This window comes from Gopherus evgoodei, chromosome 1 (assembly GCF_007399415.2).
Source record: "Gopherus evgoodei ecotype Sinaloan lineage chromosome 1, rGopEvg1_v1.p, whole genome shotgun sequence".
NCBI lineage: Eukaryota > Metazoa > Chordata > Testudines > Testudinidae > Gopherus > Gopherus evgoodei.
The window spans coordinates 177,529,637-177,551,950 of record NC_044322.1 but is presented as its reverse complement, the minus strand read 5'-3'; the positions used below and the strand labels follow the sequence as shown (position 1 = coordinate 177,551,950).

The 22,314-nt window shown below is 38.8% G+C and overlaps 1 protein-coding gene across 1 annotated transcript in view; it reads right to left on the bottom strand.

The window, feature by feature from the left end:
• TMPRSS15 (transmembrane serine protease 15) overlaps positions 1-22,314 on the bottom strand; it is a 91,197-nt gene that overhangs the window by 19,354 nt on the left and 49,529 nt on the right. Inside the window, exons 14-18 of the mRNA XM_030548476.1 lie at positions 12,833-12,922; positions 11,302-11,427; positions 10,688-10,828; positions 8,898-9,008; positions 5,560-5,692 (exon numbers count right to left, since the gene is read on the bottom strand). Coding sequence (XP_030404336.1) covers positions 5,560-5,692; positions 8,898-9,008; positions 10,688-10,828; positions 11,302-11,427; positions 12,833-12,922 — 601 coding nt within the window. The remainder of the gene's footprint in view (positions 1-5,559; positions 5,693-8,897; positions 9,009-10,687; positions 10,829-11,301; positions 11,428-12,832; positions 12,923-22,314) is intronic.

The following is a 22,314-nucleotide window of genomic DNA, read 5'->3' as shown; positions in this document are numbered from 1 at the left end:
ACCTTTGCTAATCCATACTCCTTTCTTGTATGATTTAATTTATTAACGTAAAGGGCTGAATCTTAAAGTCTGGATTGGGGAATTTAATATTGGAACCTAAATTGATGAAAACAATCCATTGGAAGTTTCCCAAACTGTGATTAAATGCTTACAGTTAAAGAAAGGAAGGTCCAGGATCCTTACTGGAATTTGGGAGATCCTGGTACAATGCCCAGTTTTTGCACAGACTTTCTGTGTAACCCTGCAAGTTACCTTAGTTCCCCACCTTTAAAATGGGGAAAATAGCACATACCTATCTCATAGGGCTCCCCAAATTCCCTGCACTTATTAATAGTGGAGACTCTGGCTCAGAAGATATTATCAGGTCCCTAGGGATCTGAATTCTTGCAGTACTGACAGTATCAAGGATTGGGACAGGTGGGAACCTGTGGATGATGGCTTTAGTACCAATGCAGCTGGCACCAAGCACTTGGTATAGGATTCCCTTCGTACCATAGACAGGTGAGCAGTCTTTCTGGTTATTGGTAATGAGTGTTGTTCAGGGATGGGCTTGGTCTTTTCAAGCCTATCTCTGCTGCTCTGGGTATGGGTACCTGAACTTTGTACTGAGTTTGTCTTTGCTATACTGGCCTCACTCAGATCCGACACAGACACCTTTTAGGACCTGAGGTCTCCGTAGTCTTTTTGTGAGCTGGTGACTGATAACTTCTTGGAGATTTCCTCATCACATACTTTTGCTTAGAGGCAGATGTAGATGAGGACTTCGGCACCATAAATGTATTTGGTGTCATGGTACTGCTTACCTCTCTGCTGGTCTCCAGTGACTGAGATATCAATGCGGATGGGGCACTAGCTGTACTGGGAGGTCTATGTACGGGGGGGAGGGCTCTCTCCAAAATCTAAAGTTGGGTGTAAATCTTGCTCCATCATAAGGAGTTTAAACTTAATTTCTCTGTTTTGAGGGGATTTCCCCTTGAAGGAAGTGCAGATCTTGCACTTGCTGGGGGTATGAGACAGAAAAGGTACTGGGAGAGTCTGTCACTTATTGGAATAACCTCACAACAGGAGAGGCACTTCTTGAATCCTGGGAAAATTCTAGGCATTCTCAAGCAAAACTAATGAAAATTTAACCCCTAGAAGGGAAAATCTCCTAGCTATGTAATTATCTCTAAAAATAAAAAGATTTTTTTAAGAAAGAAAAGAAAAATAAAAAGGAACAGTTGTTCTAGCAGTTGACTCTATCTTGGGCCAAAGGAGGTTGAGAAGGAACTGAGGGCTGTTCGCCTATGTGGGGCATGAGGATGTGTGAGGTGCATGAGTGAAACAAATTGGCATGGCTACCAAAAATCTCTGATCAAAGGGACAGGGCACAAGTGCAATGAAGTGGAGCATCTGCAGAGGCGCTATTCGAAGAAGAACTAACATAAGAATCTTAACATAATGGGGTTTGTTTTAAGATAAGTTTGCTGTGAAACTGCATTCCTAATAGGCATATACAGTTATTATATTTGCATGCATCAATCAGGTAATTGTACATGCAAATTGCCATCATGATTTGTACGTGCAAATACCTGATGTGTGCACAAATGCAGTGATTGTTCAGGCAAAAACAACACACATTTCCTAAGCTAATGATGAAAAATAAGACCCTGAATATTTTCCTGAAGGGCTCCTGATTAGGTTGATTTTTGTAGTTTGCTTATTTATCACAAACAAGCTTTAGGACTCTTGTCAGATCTCACAAGCTAAGATTTCACTTAATAGTTAGATGGGTGACATCCACTGAAAACCAGCCTGCTGCAAGAAATAGTGCTGGTTATTCAGTGATGCACCATGATGTCACTGGAATTGCTCCCAGAGTAAATGAGGCTAAAATATGGCACATAAAACTGCACTGTAAATGTTGAAAGCTTAAAAAAGCAATGCCTTCAGGATCTTACCACACAGGGAATCTCACATACGACTGATTTAAGCCATAGGTAATTTTAGAGTCACTGGGCCATAGGTGATAGGCCAAATTTTGTTTGTGCCCCCATTTTATGGCAGCAGCTCTGAACAGATCCTCTCTTGGATGAAATTAAGAAAAGGAGAACATAGGCCATGACTTATGATAGACTGTGGAATAGTGGGGGAATATCCTTTTGTCATAAAACTAGACTGGACAAAGTAATAGAAAATATACTGAAGGGAGCAATCTGGCATAGGCAGGAGGATGGAAAAAATGACCTAATAGGTCTTATACATCTTCAATTTCTTTGATTTTATTATTCAATCTGCCCAGGCCACTTTACTGAAGTATTTGCCCAACCGCAGGACCCACACACAGCTTTGACGGGGAGGTCAGAGCTTACCTGAGTTCAGTTTACTATGCTACAGTAGGTCTCTTTAAAGAGTAAGAATAGAGTTCAGGGAGACCATCTTCTAACTTCTCAAGCAGCAAGGATGACAGAGGAAGTTAATTAAGTCACACATACAGGGATAAGAAAGAGCTCAACTTCTTTTCCCTTGTAAGTTTGATGCCAGACAAAAAGTGTCCTCAGGTCACTATCAAGGGAGTTGAATGTAAGAACATTCAGTCCTCTGACTTACTCCTCTTTGCCACTGTGGGAAAGCCAGACTTTTCTGTTTTCATCAGTGGTTGGTCTTTTTCCTTCAGGCAATAAATTGATGTGGGCAGACACCAAGTTTCCCTGTGGACCTTGATTGCTGAAGCTTACTCTTTTAAAAGATGTTCCTGCTTTAGAAGAGAAGCTGCTGCTGGCTCCTCTCTTCCCTCCCCACTGCGCTATTGAGTTTACATTTTTATATGTCTCCTTCTTTACAATATCCCTTTCAACATTTACAAATAAGTATTTTATTTCCCTACTGACAGCCTTTTTCTATGTAGGAAATTATTCCTCCTCTTTGTCTCTTATTCCCAGTTTTTCTAACATAGCTGAAATTAGCACTGCTTCTCTTGTTCACTTCTGCCAAGCGACAGCTCAAGACAGGTCACATAAACCAGTGGTTCTCAAAGCTGGTCCATCACTTGTTCAGGGAAAGCCCCTGGTGGGCTGGGCCATTTTGTTTACCTGCCATGTCCTCAGGTTCATCTGATGATGGCTCCCACTGGCCACGGTTTGCCAGTGGGAGCCGCAATCGGCTGAACCTGTGGACAGGGGCTGTGGGAAGCGGTGCGGGCTGAGAGATGTGCTGGACACCCTTCCTACAGCCTCCATTGGCCTGGAGCGGCAAACCACGGCCAGTGGGAGCCGCAATCGGCTGAACCTGTGGACGTGGCAGGTAAACAAACCGGCCCGGCCCACCAGGGGCTTTCCTTGAACAAGCAGTGGACTGGCTTTGAGAACCACTGACAAATTAGATTATTGCTGTTTCTGTGGCTGCCCTCATCCTCCCCCGCAAAAAACTTCTCTAGTCAGAGGGTGCATTTTTTTTTAAAGTGCAAAATTAGATATTTCTAGAGCTGGTCAGGTGACAGTACAAGTTTTCATGAAAAATTCTTCACTTTTTCACTACAATTTCCAATTTTGACTTTTTAAACAGTGGCAGAGCAGCTTTGAGAACCACTGTTCTAAAGAGCTACCATTACATATCCAAATAACCATAAAGGATCACAGTAAGATGGGCCATTATTCCACAGAACACTGATATATTACAAATGGACACTGGTGTTATTGAGGTTCTGTGATAGCTCTTGGGAAGTAAGGAGGATGAAGAGCCAATATTTTGATAATGGGGCCTAATATTTTGCCCATCCTTTAGTTGCAGAAGATCAGAGAGGAACCTGCAGAGGTTGGGGACAGGATACAATGGAAGGACCTTCCACCACCTGAAGGCCAGGAAGAGGCCCCCACTCAATGGTAGCTCAAATTTCACCTTACCAAGGCAGAGAGCATGGATTAAGGTTTCTACAGAGAAGAACACAGGTGACTATTACTTGGCATATCTTCATCACTCCTCCTCACTAACTTATTAAGGTTTATTATTCTATTTGAATGAGTCCATAGCATTAAAGGTATATCCCAACAATACTTATCATTTCTTATTATGCTGCCTGTTCTACCATACTAAGGAATAAAGAGACTGAAATGGTCTTTGTCTTCTAAAGCGGACAGAGCTCTCAGAAGTGTGTCTAACAGTTAAGCAGGATGATTGAGAATCATGTAGAGACCTGGGTTCCCAGCTCTGCTACTGGCTTGGTATGTGAGTGTAGGCAAGTCACATAACCTATATTTCTTCCTCTGTAAAATAAGTAAAACAGATGTTTTGTGAGGCTTAGTCAATATTTGCAAAGCACTAAATCAGAGTCACACATTGAAGTCCATAATTATTTTTTATGCATTACTTATATATCGACCCTGTGTGAGCTGAAAGCAGAACTCAGAATTATGCCTAGGAGTCTCAGAATAAAACACAGACCTCTACTAATTGAGCTAAATAAGTGACTTAATTAGCTGACAGCAGTAGCACTTTGTTCAGTCTAGTTCTCCTACTAGTTTTTGAATGTTATGATTCCTGATGTCAGATTTGCGTCCATTTGCTCTTTTACATAGAGACTATCCGGTTTGGCCAAAAGAATAAATGGACACAAATCTGACATCAGGAATCATAACATTCAAAAACCAGTAGGAGAACGCTTCAACCTCTCTGGTCACTCAGTAACAAACTTAAAGGTGGCAATTTTGCAACAGAAAAGCTTCAAAAACAGACTCCAAGGTGAGCTTAAATTAATATGCAAACTAGGTACCATTAATTTGGATTTGAATAGAGATTGGGAGTCGCTGGGTCATTACACATATTGAATCTATTTCCCCATGTTAAGTATCTTCACACCGTCTTGTCAACTGTCTAAAATGGGCCATCTTGATTATCACTACAAAAGATTTTTTTCTTCTGCTGAGGATAGCTCAACTTACTTAATTAGCCTCTTACAGTTGGTATGACTACTTCCACTTTTTCATGTTTTCTGTATGTATTCTATTCATCTGATGAAGTGTGCTATAGCTCACAAAAGCTTATGCTCAAATACATTTGTTAGTCTCTAAGGTGCCACAAGTACTCCTGTTCTTTTTGCGGATACAGACTAACATGGCTGCTACTCTGACACTTTTTTGACAGATGCAATAAAGAAAATTGGAATGATCAAGCCTGAGGAGGTTCATTTCAAGAAAGTACTATATATATAACAGTTAGAGAGTTTTCCATACCACAGAGCTTTGGGTATCATGCTGGAAATCTCATGAAAATAAAGGCTTTCTCATGAGATTTCTGGATTTCCTGGTCTGGGAGAGGTGAGAAACTGACAACATGGAGACAGCCTCTCTGGCAGTATTTCAGTTTTTCCAGTGTTTTATATCTAGCTAAAACCTGGAAATCCAAAAGGTAGTCTTTTTAATATATATTTTCCAAATCTCAAAACAATGTCACTCTCTACAGATATGTGAATGCTTCCTTTTCTGTACAATCCTGAAGTTGTTCAAACCAGCTAGAGAAGCACGTTTCTTATGCAATAGATGTATAAATGAGATGCTGACAAAGACAATAAATAACATTACTTACCCTAGTCCTAGCAGTTGACAAACTTCATTTGAAATCTGTTCACTCCAGTAATCTGCACATGCTATATACCAATTATTCTCAATCCTGAACTGTACCAATCCATTGATGCTTAGAGAACCATTAAACAGATGCACTATGGACAAAAACAGACATATGGATTGGCAGGTAGGCTTATAATACTGGAAATATAACAGACAGAATTACACAGCCTAGCAGAAATGAGGAACCCTCTGTCCCAGAGGTGACACAACCCAACAGGAGGAAGGCATGCTACTGCCACTTCCTCTGGCCAGGGCTGGCACAACCCATTAGGTGACCTAGGTGGTTGCCTAGGGCACTAACATTTGTGGGGCAGCGACCGCGGCATCCAGATCTTCGGCTGTCCTGGTCATTGGTGGTATTTTGGGGGCTCAACCTTCCGCCACCTACGGCACCAAAAAAGCTGGTGGTGCTCCTGCCTCTGGCATTTCTGACATGGGAGAGAGTTTTAATTTACAGCCAGGGGATCTCAGGAATCTTGTCAATGGAAGCTATTAAGTTGATGTGCCGAAGCAGCAAATGCTCCAGCCAGTCTATCCAAGGCCCCTTCCTGGCCAGTATCATCCTCTTTTTCAACCTATTGCACAATGATTTAGTGATCCAATTTTCACTAAAACCAATTGGAGATTAAGTTAAAACCAGAGCTGACTGAAAATTGGAATTTTAATCCTGTGAGAAATTCTGATATTTCAACATTTGCTGTCATCATTAATTGGGACTAAAAGTTGAAATGTCAATTTTTTTCACAGAGCAAAAAAAGTAAAAAAAAAATTCAAATGTTGAAATGCTTCATTTCGGTTTTCTTCAACATTAAACAGCATCTCCATGGCCTGCGGTGGAGGCTCACAGGAGATGTAATCTGATTAAGCAGCCCTGCTTCTAGTGGAGAAGGATAGCATGAAGACTCCAAACCATGACAGTGGTCAGGCACTGCTGAAGCTCAGGCAGATAAAAATTATTGTCAGCTTGACCTGAAATGAACCATTACATTTAAATTTTCCCAATGGAAAAATCAACATTCCCCCCTGCCCGCAACAATTTCCTGTAAAAATTTCTGATTATGTAGAAACCACATTTTCCATTAAAAAAAAATCTGCTGAATATTCCTGACTGGTTGAATCTAAAACAGCACACAGCAGAGCTTTGAGAATATCCTCTTCAATATGCAATTAGTATAAGTATGATCCTTCTGGTATTCATATTGGTGAAATATATCATTACAAGGTAGAGATGATGTATAGTGACTAGTGACTGGCAAACTTAAAACGTCAGGAACGCTTGGATAAGCCCAGAAAACATTAGAGGGATTTGCACTGGGAGAGCTCCCTTTCCCTCTCTTCTGTATCAATTAGATCTTTCTGCCTTCCTTTTGACTCCATTTCTCTCTTCTCCTTGAATATCCCCTTGAAATTCTTTATCTTTCCATGAACTACAATTCCCTTTCCCCCATCTCCAACAAGCCCCTGTAATCCCTGATTCACATATGATTCTTAATAGATTCTCTTATTTTGGTAATGTTGGTAAGGGAAGCAGTGAGTTCTGACACTGGACCCCAAACAACTGCCACTCTCAGTCTTCAATATATTAACAACTTTCTCCAAGTGAGAGAGGGCTTAGAATATGTTGACTTTTCTGTGACCCATGAGAAGCCCCAGGAACTAGAGTATTTGAAGAGGGCAGCTAGTTTAGCTTGATTGTAACAGCTGATGAGATCTTGAAATGGGTTTCAGCAAAATTAGGAGAAATTTTGGGGACTAAATGGGGTCTAATTGACTTTTCACTTCTTTTTGAGGCTTAGACTGAGGTTAAGGCTAGTTCTTGTGGGTTTTTTTGTTTTGTTTTGGTAACAGCTCACTCAGCATTAGATGTCTAACTCAATAGAAGGCATTAAAGCAATCTGTGCCAAAAACATTTCTTTGGGATCAAGTACATAATAACAGAGCAGGAAATGACTGCTTTATCCATCTTTTAAATCTACAATATAAATGGCTGAAAATCTTTTCCAGCTGTTCTTAGCTACATAATTATATTCACAGCTTTTCCTGTAGGTGGAGGCTGCAGGTCAGTTTATTTTAGGAAATTAGGAAAAAAAAAGACAACGACATTCTCACACTCAAAAAGAACACATTGAAATAATGGAAAGAGTCAAATTCTGCTTTTGGATGCATGCACGCAGTTCCAGTTTAAGTCAATGGGAACTGCCAGTAGACGTCTATGGTCATATCTTGGTCCTACAAGTTGTCTTTAAACCAGCCAAAGGCAACAATTTGTATCTGAATCTAAAAGCCTACCCTTAAACGTTCCCATTTGTGATCTACAGAACTTGTCAGAAATAGCAATTTCATTTTTTGCCAGACCCAACATGATTTTAACAGCAGCAAAGAATCCTGTGGCACCTTATAGACTAACAGACGTTTTGGAGCATGAGCTTTCGTGGGTGAATACCCACTTCCTCAGATGCATGTCATGAGGAAGTGGGTATTCACCCACGAAAGCTCATGCTCCAAAACGTCTGTTAGTCTATAAGGTGCCACAGGATTCTTTGCTGCTTTTACAGATCCAGACTAACACGGCTACCCTCTGATACATGATTTTAACAGTTTTTGCATTTAAATTGTCATTTGGGGGCCATTATATCAATTTTACATGAAACTAAACTAGGTACTGTGCATTTAATTTTTATTATCTTCACTGATGGTAGCATGACAGCAGCTGTTGCTCTTGTTGTCATGGTAACCTGCGCACGTGAGCAGCTGTGAAAAGCAGTCATAATGCTGCTCCAACACCTGTATGAGACAGAGCCTAGGCAAGCTCTGTGGGTCAGGTATGGGAGCAGTGGTTTACATGCAGTAAGCATTTTGCAGTAACCAGCAGTCAGACTGGTTTTCTTAGAAGAGAAATCTGCCGGCTTACTGTGGTAGAATTAACTACACAACTGAAAAAGGATATTCTCCTGTCATTTTAAGTAGCCTACATCTTGAAGTGTTGAGGACACTCCCTGCTTTCACAGGCATATTTGCCCGTTTAGATGTAATGTCACAGAATGACTCACTTTGTTCTCTCTCTCTCAGATTTCAAGCCAGATCTTCAGCTTGTGTAAATCAGCACAGCTCCATTGAAGTAAATGGAGCTATGTCAATTTATATCTTCAGAGTTTCTGACTCTTTACATTTGTTCTTTCTTGAATGGTTATTTCCTTTAATAAAAAAGTAATAAAATAAAATAAAATAAAATAAAATAAATGATCATTATTGATACATGTATTGCTCTTTGGGTACGAGGAAAACATAAACACTTACCACACTCTGCTTCATCAGAGCCATCTTTACACTGCCATTGTTTGTCACAAAGATTAGCAAGGGGTATACATTCCCCACTTCCACACTGATAAGCATTGGGTCCACAGGGTTCTGCAGAAAGATGAAGGAAACAAAAGCATAATTACAGAGTACGACTAATTATGCAGATCATCCAACCCAACTGAAGGGACAAAACTGTGACTCTAGTGATAAAATGGGCAGGGGCTCTTCACTGGTATTTTATTGTTATGGAAACACATGGGTTTTTAAAATTAATTTATTCAAAAAAGTTAAATGGAAACAACTATATGCCAGTGGCTGCTATTCTATTGTTAAATACGATACACATCTGAGGGGTGAGAAAGGAACGAAGACTTCGATGGGTTTAAGACTTCACACGGTTTTCAAAAGTGACTAGAGATTTTGGATACTAAGTGCTCTTCACTTTCCATAAATCAGGCCCTTTTTAGGCATCTCAAAATTGGACACCCAAATCTGGATGCACCCCAAATCATGAATCACTTAAAAAAAATCTTGTGTGGGGAGAAATATTGCAGAGGAGCAGAGGAATAGGAAGAAAGGGTGCATGCACCAAGCTAGGTGTATTCTAGTTCAATCAACTGCATACCAGAAGGTTACATTCCTTCAGAATATACAGCTATGTTTGTTTTCTCCAGTTATATATAACTATATATATATATAAAATATATAATATATATATTTTAATTACATTGCTTACAGATTGAATTAGGGAGCAAGGAAATGGAAAAAAATTGCCTATTCTATTGACAAACAAGTTTACTTCAGTTTACTTTGCCTTTCTGGCTACGGTAGCTGAAATTTTATCACTTTGTTTAAGGTGAATCCGTTGTTTTATATTTTGGTAAAATAAGTGATATACTACCAGGTTTAGTGTCATACAAACACATATCTGGCTTTTGACACAATTTTGATTAAAACAATTATACACGTTATACACACAATGGGCCAGGTTTCCAAAACTTCTTTGGATCAGATTTTCAAGTGTTCAGCACCCAAAATTAGGGCCAAATTTTCAAAATAGCTCAGCTGCTGCTCACTGCCAAAATCTTTTGAACCACTTTTGGGAAGAGCAGTTACGTGCCCATTCCCAGTAAAAAAAAGGGACAGAATTTTTAAAGGCATCTTAAAATATAGCTAGGCACCACACAGGATTTTCAAAAGTGCCTAGGCACCTAACTCCCATTGATTTCAATGGAAGTTAGGCACCTAGACACTTTTAAAGTAGGAGTTAGGTGTCTAGACACTTCTGAAAATCTCGTAGTTGCACTGTTACACACCTAAATACCTTTCAAAATCTGGTCCATAATTACTGTGTACACAAATCTGCTTTAATTTATCAGCCCATGATGGACCAAAATGACTCACGAAGCACTATTCTGATTATTGGGCATGAACATAATTAATATGTGTTGGTAACTTTCCATATATTTATTTTTCTAAAAAAAAAAATAACCAAAAAGCCCCCCAAAATAAAATGATAAATATGAAAATACTGAGTCAAATTCTGCCCTAAATTCAGTGGCACTGCACAGAGTTCTAGACAGTTCAGAATTTGGACAAATTTAATATTTTTTTCAAATGATGTTATAGTGACAACAGCTGTCCATGATCAGATAATCCAAAGTTAGGCCGACGTGCTGCATACTACTTTTACCATTCCCAATTTCATATCAATTTTTCTACAATTTTGACTTTGTTAGAGCATAATTGTGTCTGCTTAAATCCAACAGATTGCATACTTTACTCACCAGGCATGCCAAGGTTATAACCAGTAGTGAAATTTGCAAGAAATCCTTTCTGAGTTCCAGATTCGTCAGTAATGAAGAGCACTGTCATCTGGTTAGTGGTAGAGAAGACATCTGGAACAGGGTTTCGTCCTGTATAGACAGCTATTCTCAAGGAAAAGATGAGTACATTGTAATGGTGGGTTAGATGATTTTCATTTAGATGGATTGTCAGATGTTTTTGGATGCCATAGGATGAAAAATATTACTGTTCATATTAAGAGATAGAAACAGCAACATACGGGTAGTAATTATTTCCCAAGCCTCCTACATCCTTGCAGGTGTTTATAACAGGGAAGGTATATACTCCAAACCTGACACATTAATATAGCAACACAAGCCTTGATCCTGTCAATACTTACATGTGCGTTGAGCTACAATGGGAGTGCTCCTGTGTGGAAAGTTAAGCACATGCATAGGTCATGACAGGATCACACAAAGTAAATGTATCCTTATGCCTTCTCATCAAGTCCCAAGTCTCATGAATCATCCCAAAATACAGGTAAAAACAGAGATGACTAATTCCTTTTCCATCATGTTGATCAGAGTGCTAGAATCATGCCTGATGTGGTACTTGCCTAAAAACAAGGAATCTGCTCCTCTTCCATCTCTGATTTCAACTACATCATAGATATTTTCCAGCTCAAAATATAGAAAATGAAGCTGAATGTTTTCCCCTTTTCCAGCATTTAAATACCACACACCTAGAAAACAACACCAATTAAAACAAACAAAAACAAACACCCCACTCCTCACACATGTACTTTATATTTACTATAGTATTTGTATTTTGACAGGCCATGAGGGAAAAGATCTTGGGTAAAATTTTCAAAAGCATTTAAGTGATTATGAATCCTAAATCCTATTTTCATCAGTTACTAAGGGTCATATTTTTAAAGATACTTAGGGGCCTAATTCCAAATGATCTTTCTTGGCACTTAAATCCTGTGCAACTTGGTATCGGCATTATTTAATTAAGAGAATCATATGACATGAGTCTGGCCATTCAAATTATCCTCCTTCTATAGAAAAAAAACCTTTGCAGCTTGGGGTGTATTAAAGGGAAAGATTTGTTTGACAGAAAACAAAGAAAGAAAGATTAGATGTGCTCTTTTCTCCACAAACTGAGAACTCATGTAACCAGAGTTGCCCCAGGACACACATACAGCAACATAAGTAGGATGTAACTGACAATCTTTTTCTGCGCACCATGCAATTCTCAGAATGTCTTGAGTTCCATACTAAGATCCCAATTCAACAAAGTAATTAAGCCCATAACTAACTTTAACCATGGCCTCACTACCAGTGACCTCAATGTGACTACTGCACATGCTTAAGTCAGGCATGTGATTAAGCATCTTGTGGAATTAGTGACTGAAAGTAGGATACCATACCTTATTGTGACAACCCTCGCCCCAAAGATTTGATTTCATTTGGTTAACACACCAGAGAATTCACACAGCTCTCCTACAACAACTGAATAAAATTTAAATTTAATTGAAAAGCAACAACAGTGCTTTCTTCTTCACTTCAAGCATCAGTAGCAAATATTGTACATTATCAAAACATTGTGGGCCTGATTTTCTTCTAATTTATACCAGTTTTACCTTGGTGTAACACCTTTAATTTTGGTGGCGTAACTCCTGATTTACACCGCTGCGAGAAGAGAACCTCCAATCAAAATCACTCACAAAATACACATAAATGTTCTTCCTCATAAATTATTTTAAAATTAATTATTTTATAGGAGGTGTGATTAAAATGCTGCCTGCAGGTCACGTACATCAAGCTGACATAGAGTTCTCCAGTGTGGCCCGTTGCTACCCTTACTGCTTTTAGACAGAAATACAGCCTATAAAAACTACAGCTCCTATATTGCTGTGGTGTGTGCACCAAAACTGAGAGTGGGTGCATTCTTCTTCACAATTTATCAGCTAGCTACCATACAGTACCTCAGCCTCCTGGCAAGTTGCCAACATGACCTCAATTAATAGTCATCCAATTACACAGCAAGGTTTCTTCTCCTTTCTCACAGCACATAGTTCCTATAATCTATTTCCATTTTTATTGTATTAATCCTCCCTGAAGATCTGGGGAGGCGAGACTTACAGGAGGCTTGGTGGGGGTAATTGTTTGGGAAATTTTCAGAGCTGAATGTAGTATTTGGTTCCCACAGTTCAAATGGTCCCCCGCAGTCAGCTGAAAAAGAAAGCATTTCAGAAATATGTCACCTACTGCCTGTTTGTGCAACCAATTGCCCAGAAACACCATGTTCCAGTCAGTAAAATTACAGGTCATACATTTAATGGTCACTTAATGGTATTTCCTTCTGCTTTATAGACCTGGAAAGAACAGCAACATTTTTATAAAGAGAATGAACTGCTTTCAACTTTACAGTAACAGTATAAATGTTCATAGCCAGATAGTGCTATTAATACATGATCCTGAACCATGGGGCAATACATGAACCTGAACCACGGGCAGTGAGGAGTCAATCTACTCCAGTGCAAGCACTAAGTCTCAGGGAAGCAGAATATCTAACAGAGCTCCTAAGGAACACAGCAGCCGCTCCTCTCCTTAGGAAGATATAATATGCACTACTGTCCAGGGCCAGTCAGCTCTACTGGCTGATGCAGAGGTGGACAGTACCATGATTCAATCAAAAGCCTTTTTGTAGATTCTATTGTTTATGTGGTTCTTGTGTGCTGCAAGTGTGACCACTCTTGGTGAAGTCCTCCCCTTGAACTTTGGCAAAGGAAATGGTCATGATCTGTCCCTTATTTGTTGATCAAGGTTTCCTAAGGGCATTACATAAGAGCAAATACATGAAAAGACAGTTTTAAATGTACACTGTCTTGTTTGGCTGTACAATGTTTTAAATGATTGTTATTCAAGAATTACAACAACCCCCCCATAAAAATTAATGTAAAGTTGGAATTTTAGTTAGCAACATCTCTGTCATGTACTCTCTTTCTAAATGTCTTTGTATTTGATTTGCTAGCCTGGGAAAATACTGGATGTTCTTAGACACACCAAAGGTACTTTCCTTTCTTAATCCAATGAATAAATGGTTAATGGAGACCATGTGGAACTAAACTGGAAAAGTGGGCCAGATAATTTGCCATTTAAAAATTTGACAAATATGAATATGACAAATTTTTAATATATATGAAAAATAATGCCAAGAAAAAATTTTGGGAAAAGATTTAATGATTTTTCATTCAACTTTGGCCATAATTAAAACATTAACCTGCCACAATATCTTGCATGATTCCCTATACTTCTGTATTGCACTCCTATTTAAGTACCATAGTAAGATTCTAGGGCTGAGATTTTCAAAGTTGCATAAGGAATTTGGATACCTAATTCCCAAAGGGAATTGAGTTTCTGAATCTTGAAGGCAGCTTTGAATGTCTCAGCCCAAATGTTTGCATCTGAAAATATGGAACCAGTTTTGGTCTTGATAAAAATGGACACAACTCCCATTGTCTTTCAAGGAGACACTCATGCTTACACTAGGTCTGGACATGTCCAACAGTGCTTTATTGTATTTAATTCTTGAGGGATACAAGCTGATTATTAGAAATATAAAATTACAGTGAGCTATTCCAGAGCATCCCTTACCATACTGTACTGCCAATCACTGGTATTACTAGTAAAAAGGAAAAACCTGCCAATCCTTGGTTAAGGCCATGCAAGGGATAGGAACAAGGGATGTAGGCTCTGCAGTGAGCTCCTGATTTCTACTGCCAGCAGAGAGTAGGATAGTTCCAGATGATGATGAGAGGGAGAAGAGAAATGTGCTTTGGAACTCACTTTAGTGCTCATCCAAAAGGATCATTTGCAATCCCCTCTTTTGCAAACTACTAACTGGAGCATGCACCCAAAAAATCAGGGACCTGACTCTACCTCCAAACTGGCGGATCCTGCCCTATGAGACTAGTGTGGCAGCAGGTGCATTAACCAAGCCCTGTGAAAAGCTTAGAATTATTATTAGGAATTATTATAATTGTGTTCAATAAAGCACTAGGAGGGTATCCATCCCTACTCCTGTGCCAATGCATTGGTGGGTGAAAGGAAGAGTTCCTCCCCAGTGAGCCCATGAAACACAGGGAAGAATTTAGCCCAGTGCACTTAATAGTACAAATTTTCTAATCTAACCTTATAGAAAAGGCTTTAGCAATGCTTTCAATAGACTTTCAGAACTTATTTGTGTGTGTGCCTCCCCTCCACAAAGAACATTTCCTCAAGCCATGAGATTTTCTCTCTCCTCTGTTTTCTATGCAGCTGCTTTCCTCAGGGCATGAGAGGGACCTAGCTGTCTTGCTGGCAGTGCATAAAACTAGCCTTGTCCTAATTTTAAGATGAATAATTTAACAGACCACAATTGGATTATGCTCTAAAAAAGAGAGCACTGAAGATGTGCCATTATTATTATTCTTATAGAGCCAAAAGTGTGCATGCCATCTTTGACAGTATGTAGCGCCATTTGCTGATGTGAGCTTTTATTTGTTTTATGACACTGCACTCTCCTTCATTCCTGGACACAGAATTAGAACAGAGGACTCAGGTCAGGAGACTTAGGGTGTAGTCCCAGCCCAATTTCTGCTTCACTGTGTGACCTGGAGCAAATCATTTCACCTCTCTATTTCTCAGTTTACCCATATGTAACATGGAGATGGTAATACTTATCCACCTTTTTAAAACACTTCCAACTTTTTGATGTAAATGGCTATGTACGTGCAGGATATTATTATAGTGTGACTATACTGAACAAGTGTAGGGGTTATGTATAAAGGTTTTTTTAACATAGAGTTTTGAGAGCTCTGCACATGTATCTTAGCCTTTCAAAATATATTTTAATGAAATATGTTAAGGTGAGTAGACAGGACTCCATGCAAATACATCCAGACTTCAGTGGCATTAGTGAGCCTGCCAAAATGGTTAGCACTCGTAGTATTTATACACTAAAAGGAAGAGTTTCAAAAGGGTCATTGCTTTTAAATATTTAAGAGCTACTATTTTAGATAAATTTCACATTAAACAGCTGGCTAGTAAGATATCTTTTATTCTTGGTCTAGCAAGATATATTATGAGCTGTCTAGAGACAAATGATGGTAAGGAATTGGCAGAAGCACTTACAGTATCTGCCATTATAATTATGATGATACCATTTACACTAATGGTGGTCCAGCTATTTAGAAAAGATGGTATGTATTGTGTAACAAAGCAACAAAAGACTTTTATTATACTGGATCTTTAGTATAGAAGTGTTGAGAGTCTCTGGGTTAGGATAAAAGGGGTAAAAACAAGGGTGATGTCGTGTTAGGAATCTACTACAGGCCATGAGGTGGATGAGGCTTTTTTTAAACAACTTTTTGGTGGTGATGCGGGACTTCAGCTATACAGATATATGTTGGGAAAATAACACCGCGGGGCACAGACTATCCAATAAGTTCCTGGACTGCATTGCAGACAACTTTTTATTTCAGAAGGTTGAAAAAGCTACTGGGGGGAAGCTGTTCTAGACTTGATTTTAACAAATAGGGAGGAACTCATTGAGAATTTGAAAGTAGAAGGCAGCTTGAGTGAAAGTGATCATGAAATCATAGAGTTTGCAATTCTAAGGAAGGGTAGAAGGGAGTACAGCAAAATAGAGACAATGGATTTCAGGAAGGCAGATTTTGGTAAGCTCAGAGAGCTGACAGGTAAGTTCCCATGGGAATCAAGACTGAGGGGAAAAACAACTGAGGAGAGTTGGCAGTTTTTCAAAGGGACACTATTAAGGGCCCAAAAGCAAGCTATTCCGATGGGTAGAAAAGATAGAAAATGTGGCAAAAGACCACCTTGGCTTAACCACGACATCTTGCATGACCTACAAAATAAAAAGGTGTCATATAAAAATGGAAACTAGGTCAGATTACAAAGGATGAATATAGGCAAATAACACAGGAATGCAGGGGCAAGATTAGAAAGGCAAAGGCACAAAATGAGGTCAAACTAACTACAAGAATAAAGGGAAACAAGAAGACTTTTTATCAATACATTAGAAGCAAGAGGAAGACCAAGGACAGGGTAGGCCCACTGCTCAGTGAGGAGGGAGAAACAGTAACAGGAAACTTGGAAATGGCAGAGATGCTTAATGACTTCTTTGTTTCGGTCTTCACTGAGAAGTCTGAAGGAATGTCTAACATAGTGAATGCTTATGGGAAGGGGGTAGGTTTAGAAGATAAAATAAAAAAAGAGCAAGTTAAAAATCACTTAGAAAAGTTAGATGCCTGCAAGTCACCAGGGCCTGATGAAATGCCCTAGAAATCCTAGAATACTCAAGGAGTTAATAGAGGAGATATCTGAGCCTCTAGCTATTATTTTTGGAAAGTCATGGGAGAAGGGAGAGATTCCAGAAGACTGGAAAAGGGCAAATATAGTGCCCATCTATAAAAAGGGAAATAAAAACAACCCAGGAAACTACAGACCAGTTAGTTTAACTTCCGTGCCAGGGAAGATAATGGAGCATGTAATTAAAGAAATCATCTGCAAACACTTGGAAGGTGGTAAGATGATAGGGAATAGCCAGCATGGATTTGTAAAGAACAAATCATGTCAAACCAATCTGATAGCTTTCTTTGATAGGATAATGAGTCTTGTGGATAAGGGAGAAGCGGTGGATGTGGTATACCTAGACTTTAGTAAGGCATTTGATACAGTCTCGCATGATATCCTAATCGATAAACTAGGCAAATACAATTTAGTTGGGGCTACTATAAGGTGGGAGCATAACTGGCTGGATAACCGTACTCAGAGAGTAGTTATTAATGGCTCCCAATCCTGCTGGAAAGGTATAACAAGTGGGGTTCCGCAGGGGTCTGTTTTGGGACCGGCTCTGTTCAATATCTTCATCAACGATTTAGATGTTGGCATAGAAAGTACGCTTATTAAGTTTGCAGATGATACCAAACTGGGAGGGATTGCAACTGCTTTGGAGGACAGGGTCAAAATTCAAAATGATCTGGACAAATTGGAGAAATGGTCTGAGGTAAACAGGATGAAGTTCAATAAAGACAAATGCAAAGTGCTCCACTTAGGAAGGAACAATTAGTTTCACTCATACAGAATGGGAAGAGACTGTCTAGGAAGGAGTATAGCAGAAAGAGATCTAGGGGTCATAGTGGACCACAAGCTAAATATAAGTCAATAGTGTGATACTGTTGCAAAAAAAGCAAACGTGATTCTGGGATGAATTAACAGGTGTGTTGTAAACAAGACATGAGAAGTCATTCTTCCGCTCTACTCTGTGCTGGTTAGATCTCAGCTGGAGTATTGTGCCCAGTTCTGGGCACCGCATTTCAAGAAAGATGTGGAGAAATTGGAGACGGTCCAGAGAAGAGCAACAAGAATGATTAAAGGTCTGCAAACATGACCTATGAAGGAAGGCTGAAAGAATTGGGTTTATTTAGTTTGGAAAAGAGAAGACTGAGAGGGGACATGATAGCAGTTTTTACGTATCTAAAAGGGTGTCATCAGGAGGAGGGAGAAAACTTGTTCACCTTAGCCTCTAATGATAGAACAAGAAGCAATGGGCTTAAACTGCAGCAAGGGAGATTTAGGTTGGACATTAGGAAAAAGTTCCTAACTGTCAGGGTAGTTAAACACTGGAGCAAATTGCCTATCTGGAGATATTTAAGAGTAGGTTAGATAAATGTCTAGCAGGGATGGTCTAGACAGTATTTGGTCCTGCCATGAGGGCAGAGGACTGGACTCGATGACCTCTCGAGGTCCCTTCCAGTCCTAGAGTCTATGAGGCTATGAGGCTATACCTGATATGCAGTGTTATTAGATAAAAAGGTCACAACTACAGAACAAGCGTACAATGGGTGATAGTTGAATTTCTCAAACACTTATGTCAGTTACTTTCACTTCATTGGATACCTATCAGATCATTCACATAATCTTTCTAAATGCTAAAACTAGCCATTTGTCTTTTCCATGGAACAATTTTTCTCATGAGTTATGATCTGACAAAAAACCTTTTCTATGTACAAGACATATACTAATTGTGTGTGCGTGTACATGTGTGTAAAGAATTAGAATATTTGAAGTAATTATATGTATAACCCTCTTGGTTGAAACTGGCTGTTTCTCTAATAATGCTATTTTATCTGCACAGGATAAACATTTTAAATCCAGCGGCTTGAACAGAATGCATCATCCTGCACACCAAGAAAAAAACATCCGATGAAAGATTTTGGCTAAAATAAAAAGCTACATTTGTAAATCAGTCACCAATTCTAAGGTTTATGATAAATGCCAATTGACTAAGAAACTTTCATGCCTTAATTTCTTATGGAGATGAGGGATTTGTAACAACAATACATATTGCAATATTCTGCTTGCTTAACAATATCTGATCTTTGCTTGTTTTACAAGATTTTATCTCTACTAACACTCATTGGCCCAAACTTTGTTCTTAGTCACATCCCATACAACACCACTTAAGTCAGTGGGGTTTCTTTTAACTATAGGCAGAAACTGAGTTGCTGTCTTTGAGGATGTGAAACTTACATTGTCAAAACTATAAGGGACCATCAGAAATACTTGGAGGTCATTCTCCACTGGTGACTGGTGCCCCTCCAAAAGTTATTATGTTCATTTCACAGAAGCATCCAAACTTCAGGCATCAAAATACATTTACCTCTTTAGTCTGCAAAACTGAACTAAAAATCTCCTGATAAGAAGCTCTATTAAGTGTAGAAAAAGCCCAGAAGAAAATGGCCTTTATTGGGACATTTCATCATTTCCATTTGACAAACTTTATCTGAAGAACTAAAGATGAGAATGATAATGAAGGAGAGGTAGTAAAACATTTCTAGATTTGGGAGTGGAGGGAAGGCAGTTTTATTTGGACTTTTGGTGGAGTTCCCACAGGCTTATTTATTTATCATTTCTATTCAAAATCTGTACCAGTGTGATTCTGGTGTGTGAATCTTTCTGAGTCATCATGCATTGTATGTAAAAATGTTTTTATGAAAACAGCTTTGGGGATTTTTCCCAGTAATTTTTGGATATTTTATTCTATGATTTGATTCTGTGGATTTTTCTTTTGGGGAATGTCCTTTTGTTTTGTTGTTCAGAAGCAAACCAAACCCCCAGATTTTGTAAATGCACAGTGAGACAATCTCAACAGTCATTAGTATGATTCAGCTAGTGGACAGGAGTCACATGAAGACAAGAGGTGAAATTTTATTGATAGAAAAAATCCTTAAACATTTGATACTCTACTTTTTTTAGGCACAGTGAAAAAGGATGATTTATGTCTGAAATGTATCGTTGCCATATCTTTTAAGTATACCTCATTTTGAGCGATTTTACTTATTTTTGTCCCAGAGTTAACTATCATTAACACAAATTTGGTGTCTCCTCACTTCTATTGTTGACAATTATTTACAAAAATAAAGAACATTGAAATTGAGGTTACAGGAAGAGTCATTTACCCTAAAGGAAGGACTTCCTCTATACTGTAATTTTCTTGCATAGATAATTGTTCTGTGTACCTAATTTTGGTCTCTGCCACTCATCACATTCCACTTTTGGGCCTCAGTGGTTAGAGAGGGATGAGCATTGTAGAAGGGCAAACAGTGAAAGAATGTGATCTTAATTACCTAATATCCAGAGCAATATATTTTTCATTGCAAGTTTAGCAGAATTAAGCAGTAAATTCCTCCATGGCCATTTAGAGACTGTCTGCACAACGGGAAAGTTCCTGCTGAGATTGTCCACAAAATTGTTGCAGAAGGAAGCTCTGGGACATAAGGAATGGCTTAATATTTTCCTTTGATGGCCCCCACTAAATGGGTTCCTATTTGACTATTATTCTCGGCAAGAAATGTCAAAAGCTCTAAAAGAGAAAAAATAGTACCAGTAGTCTCACAACACGTACATTTTATGTAGAAATTATGCAGAGTTAGAAAATATGTCAAGTTAGAATTATGGTTTAAAAGGTTCATAGGGAAGTCTACATTCTATAGATAGGATCAACAACAGTGATGACACTGGCATTCTGCTATGAAACACACACACACAGAGATATTTCAGCTGATCATTGGCTTTCTGAACCAATGTCAGCTGATGGTTTTAGCAGAGCAACAACAACTACCTTAAAATGGTATGGCTTGTTGTTGCTTCGGGCAAAATTTGATCTTGTGAAGTCTGAGCATAAGACTCATTACTCACCGTCCTCTAAGCGCCACTCTGGCAAGGAAATACAGTAGAAAAGTAATTGATTTTACTCATGTCTGGAAAAAATATTGGCAAAATCATTAGTAGTCTTTATAAAAATAGAGTATTATGCAGTTATTTTGGACTTTATGCTTGATGCTCGTTACCAGTAACAAACTGCAATCAACACTCATTTTTTTTTCACTGATGATGACACTACAGCAGACATGCCAAACATGCAAAAAACCCCACAGAAATTGGGCTTGTTTTTGGCTTAATTGGCTTGTGAGTTGCTTGTTGACTAGTTTTTGGCTTGTAACTTGTTATTGCTTGTTGTTTCTTCTTCTTTTTTTTTTAATTGTCTCCCTCCCAGCAAGCAGAGGCAAGGGGGTGAGAGAGTAAGGGTGCACAGCAGGCCCATCATAGTCCCAGATTGGACGCCTGGGTGATCTAGTCACATAGAGTGTTGGGGTTCTTAGGGACTGGCTTGTTTGGGACTTGTTTTGAAATGGGATTAGCTTGAGTTTTGGTTTATTGTGAAAGTCAGGGTGCTTATTTATCGCATGACAGTTGGCAACTTTGCACTACAGGAGAAAGTTTTCTGAGCACTTTTGAAGACAGCTCTATTAATTAATCTATATGGGCCCAGCCCTGAATCCCTTACTCACATAAAGCTCCCTTATGCACTGGCCATAATCATAATCTAGATGGGTACAATCAACTCAGTTGCAAAAAAACTCTTAGTCATTTCCACTCTATTTGTGTGCTGTGCTCAGTGTCAAAACATGATTTGAAAATGAGCATTCACAGATTACAGCAATGAATATTGCAAATAAAAATGTAGAACTGACAGTCTTATGCAAAAAAGCTACAGAAATGCTTGGCATTTCAATAGCGTTTTGTGATACTAAAAAAGACAATGCCACATTTTACTGAAGCATAATGTCTAGCAGAAGAAATTGACTCAACTCAGATTCCTCTCATCTCTTGTTTTCTAACGTGACATTTGTAATGAATTCAGTATCAGTAATAAACTTGCACAAAGTTCATATCTGTAGTGCAATATTACTTTGAAGCACTCAGGACTTTTGACAGCTTAAAGAGTAGATAATTTTTAGTATACCTTAGATACAGGAATGCAACAAGAAAGCAAACAAGATATGCCCATAGTTTTCTACCATCCCGTATCCGCAGAAAGCATACTTTATTTTCACTATGAAGGACAATCAGGGTGCTTATCATCAATTCTGTGCTGAACATATGCATTACATGTTACATGTTGGTCTTGATACTTTAGATAAATGATTTAATATAATATTTCAACTGTGCAGAAATTCAGTTCTTGTGTGATGGCATAGGAAAATGGATAAACCACA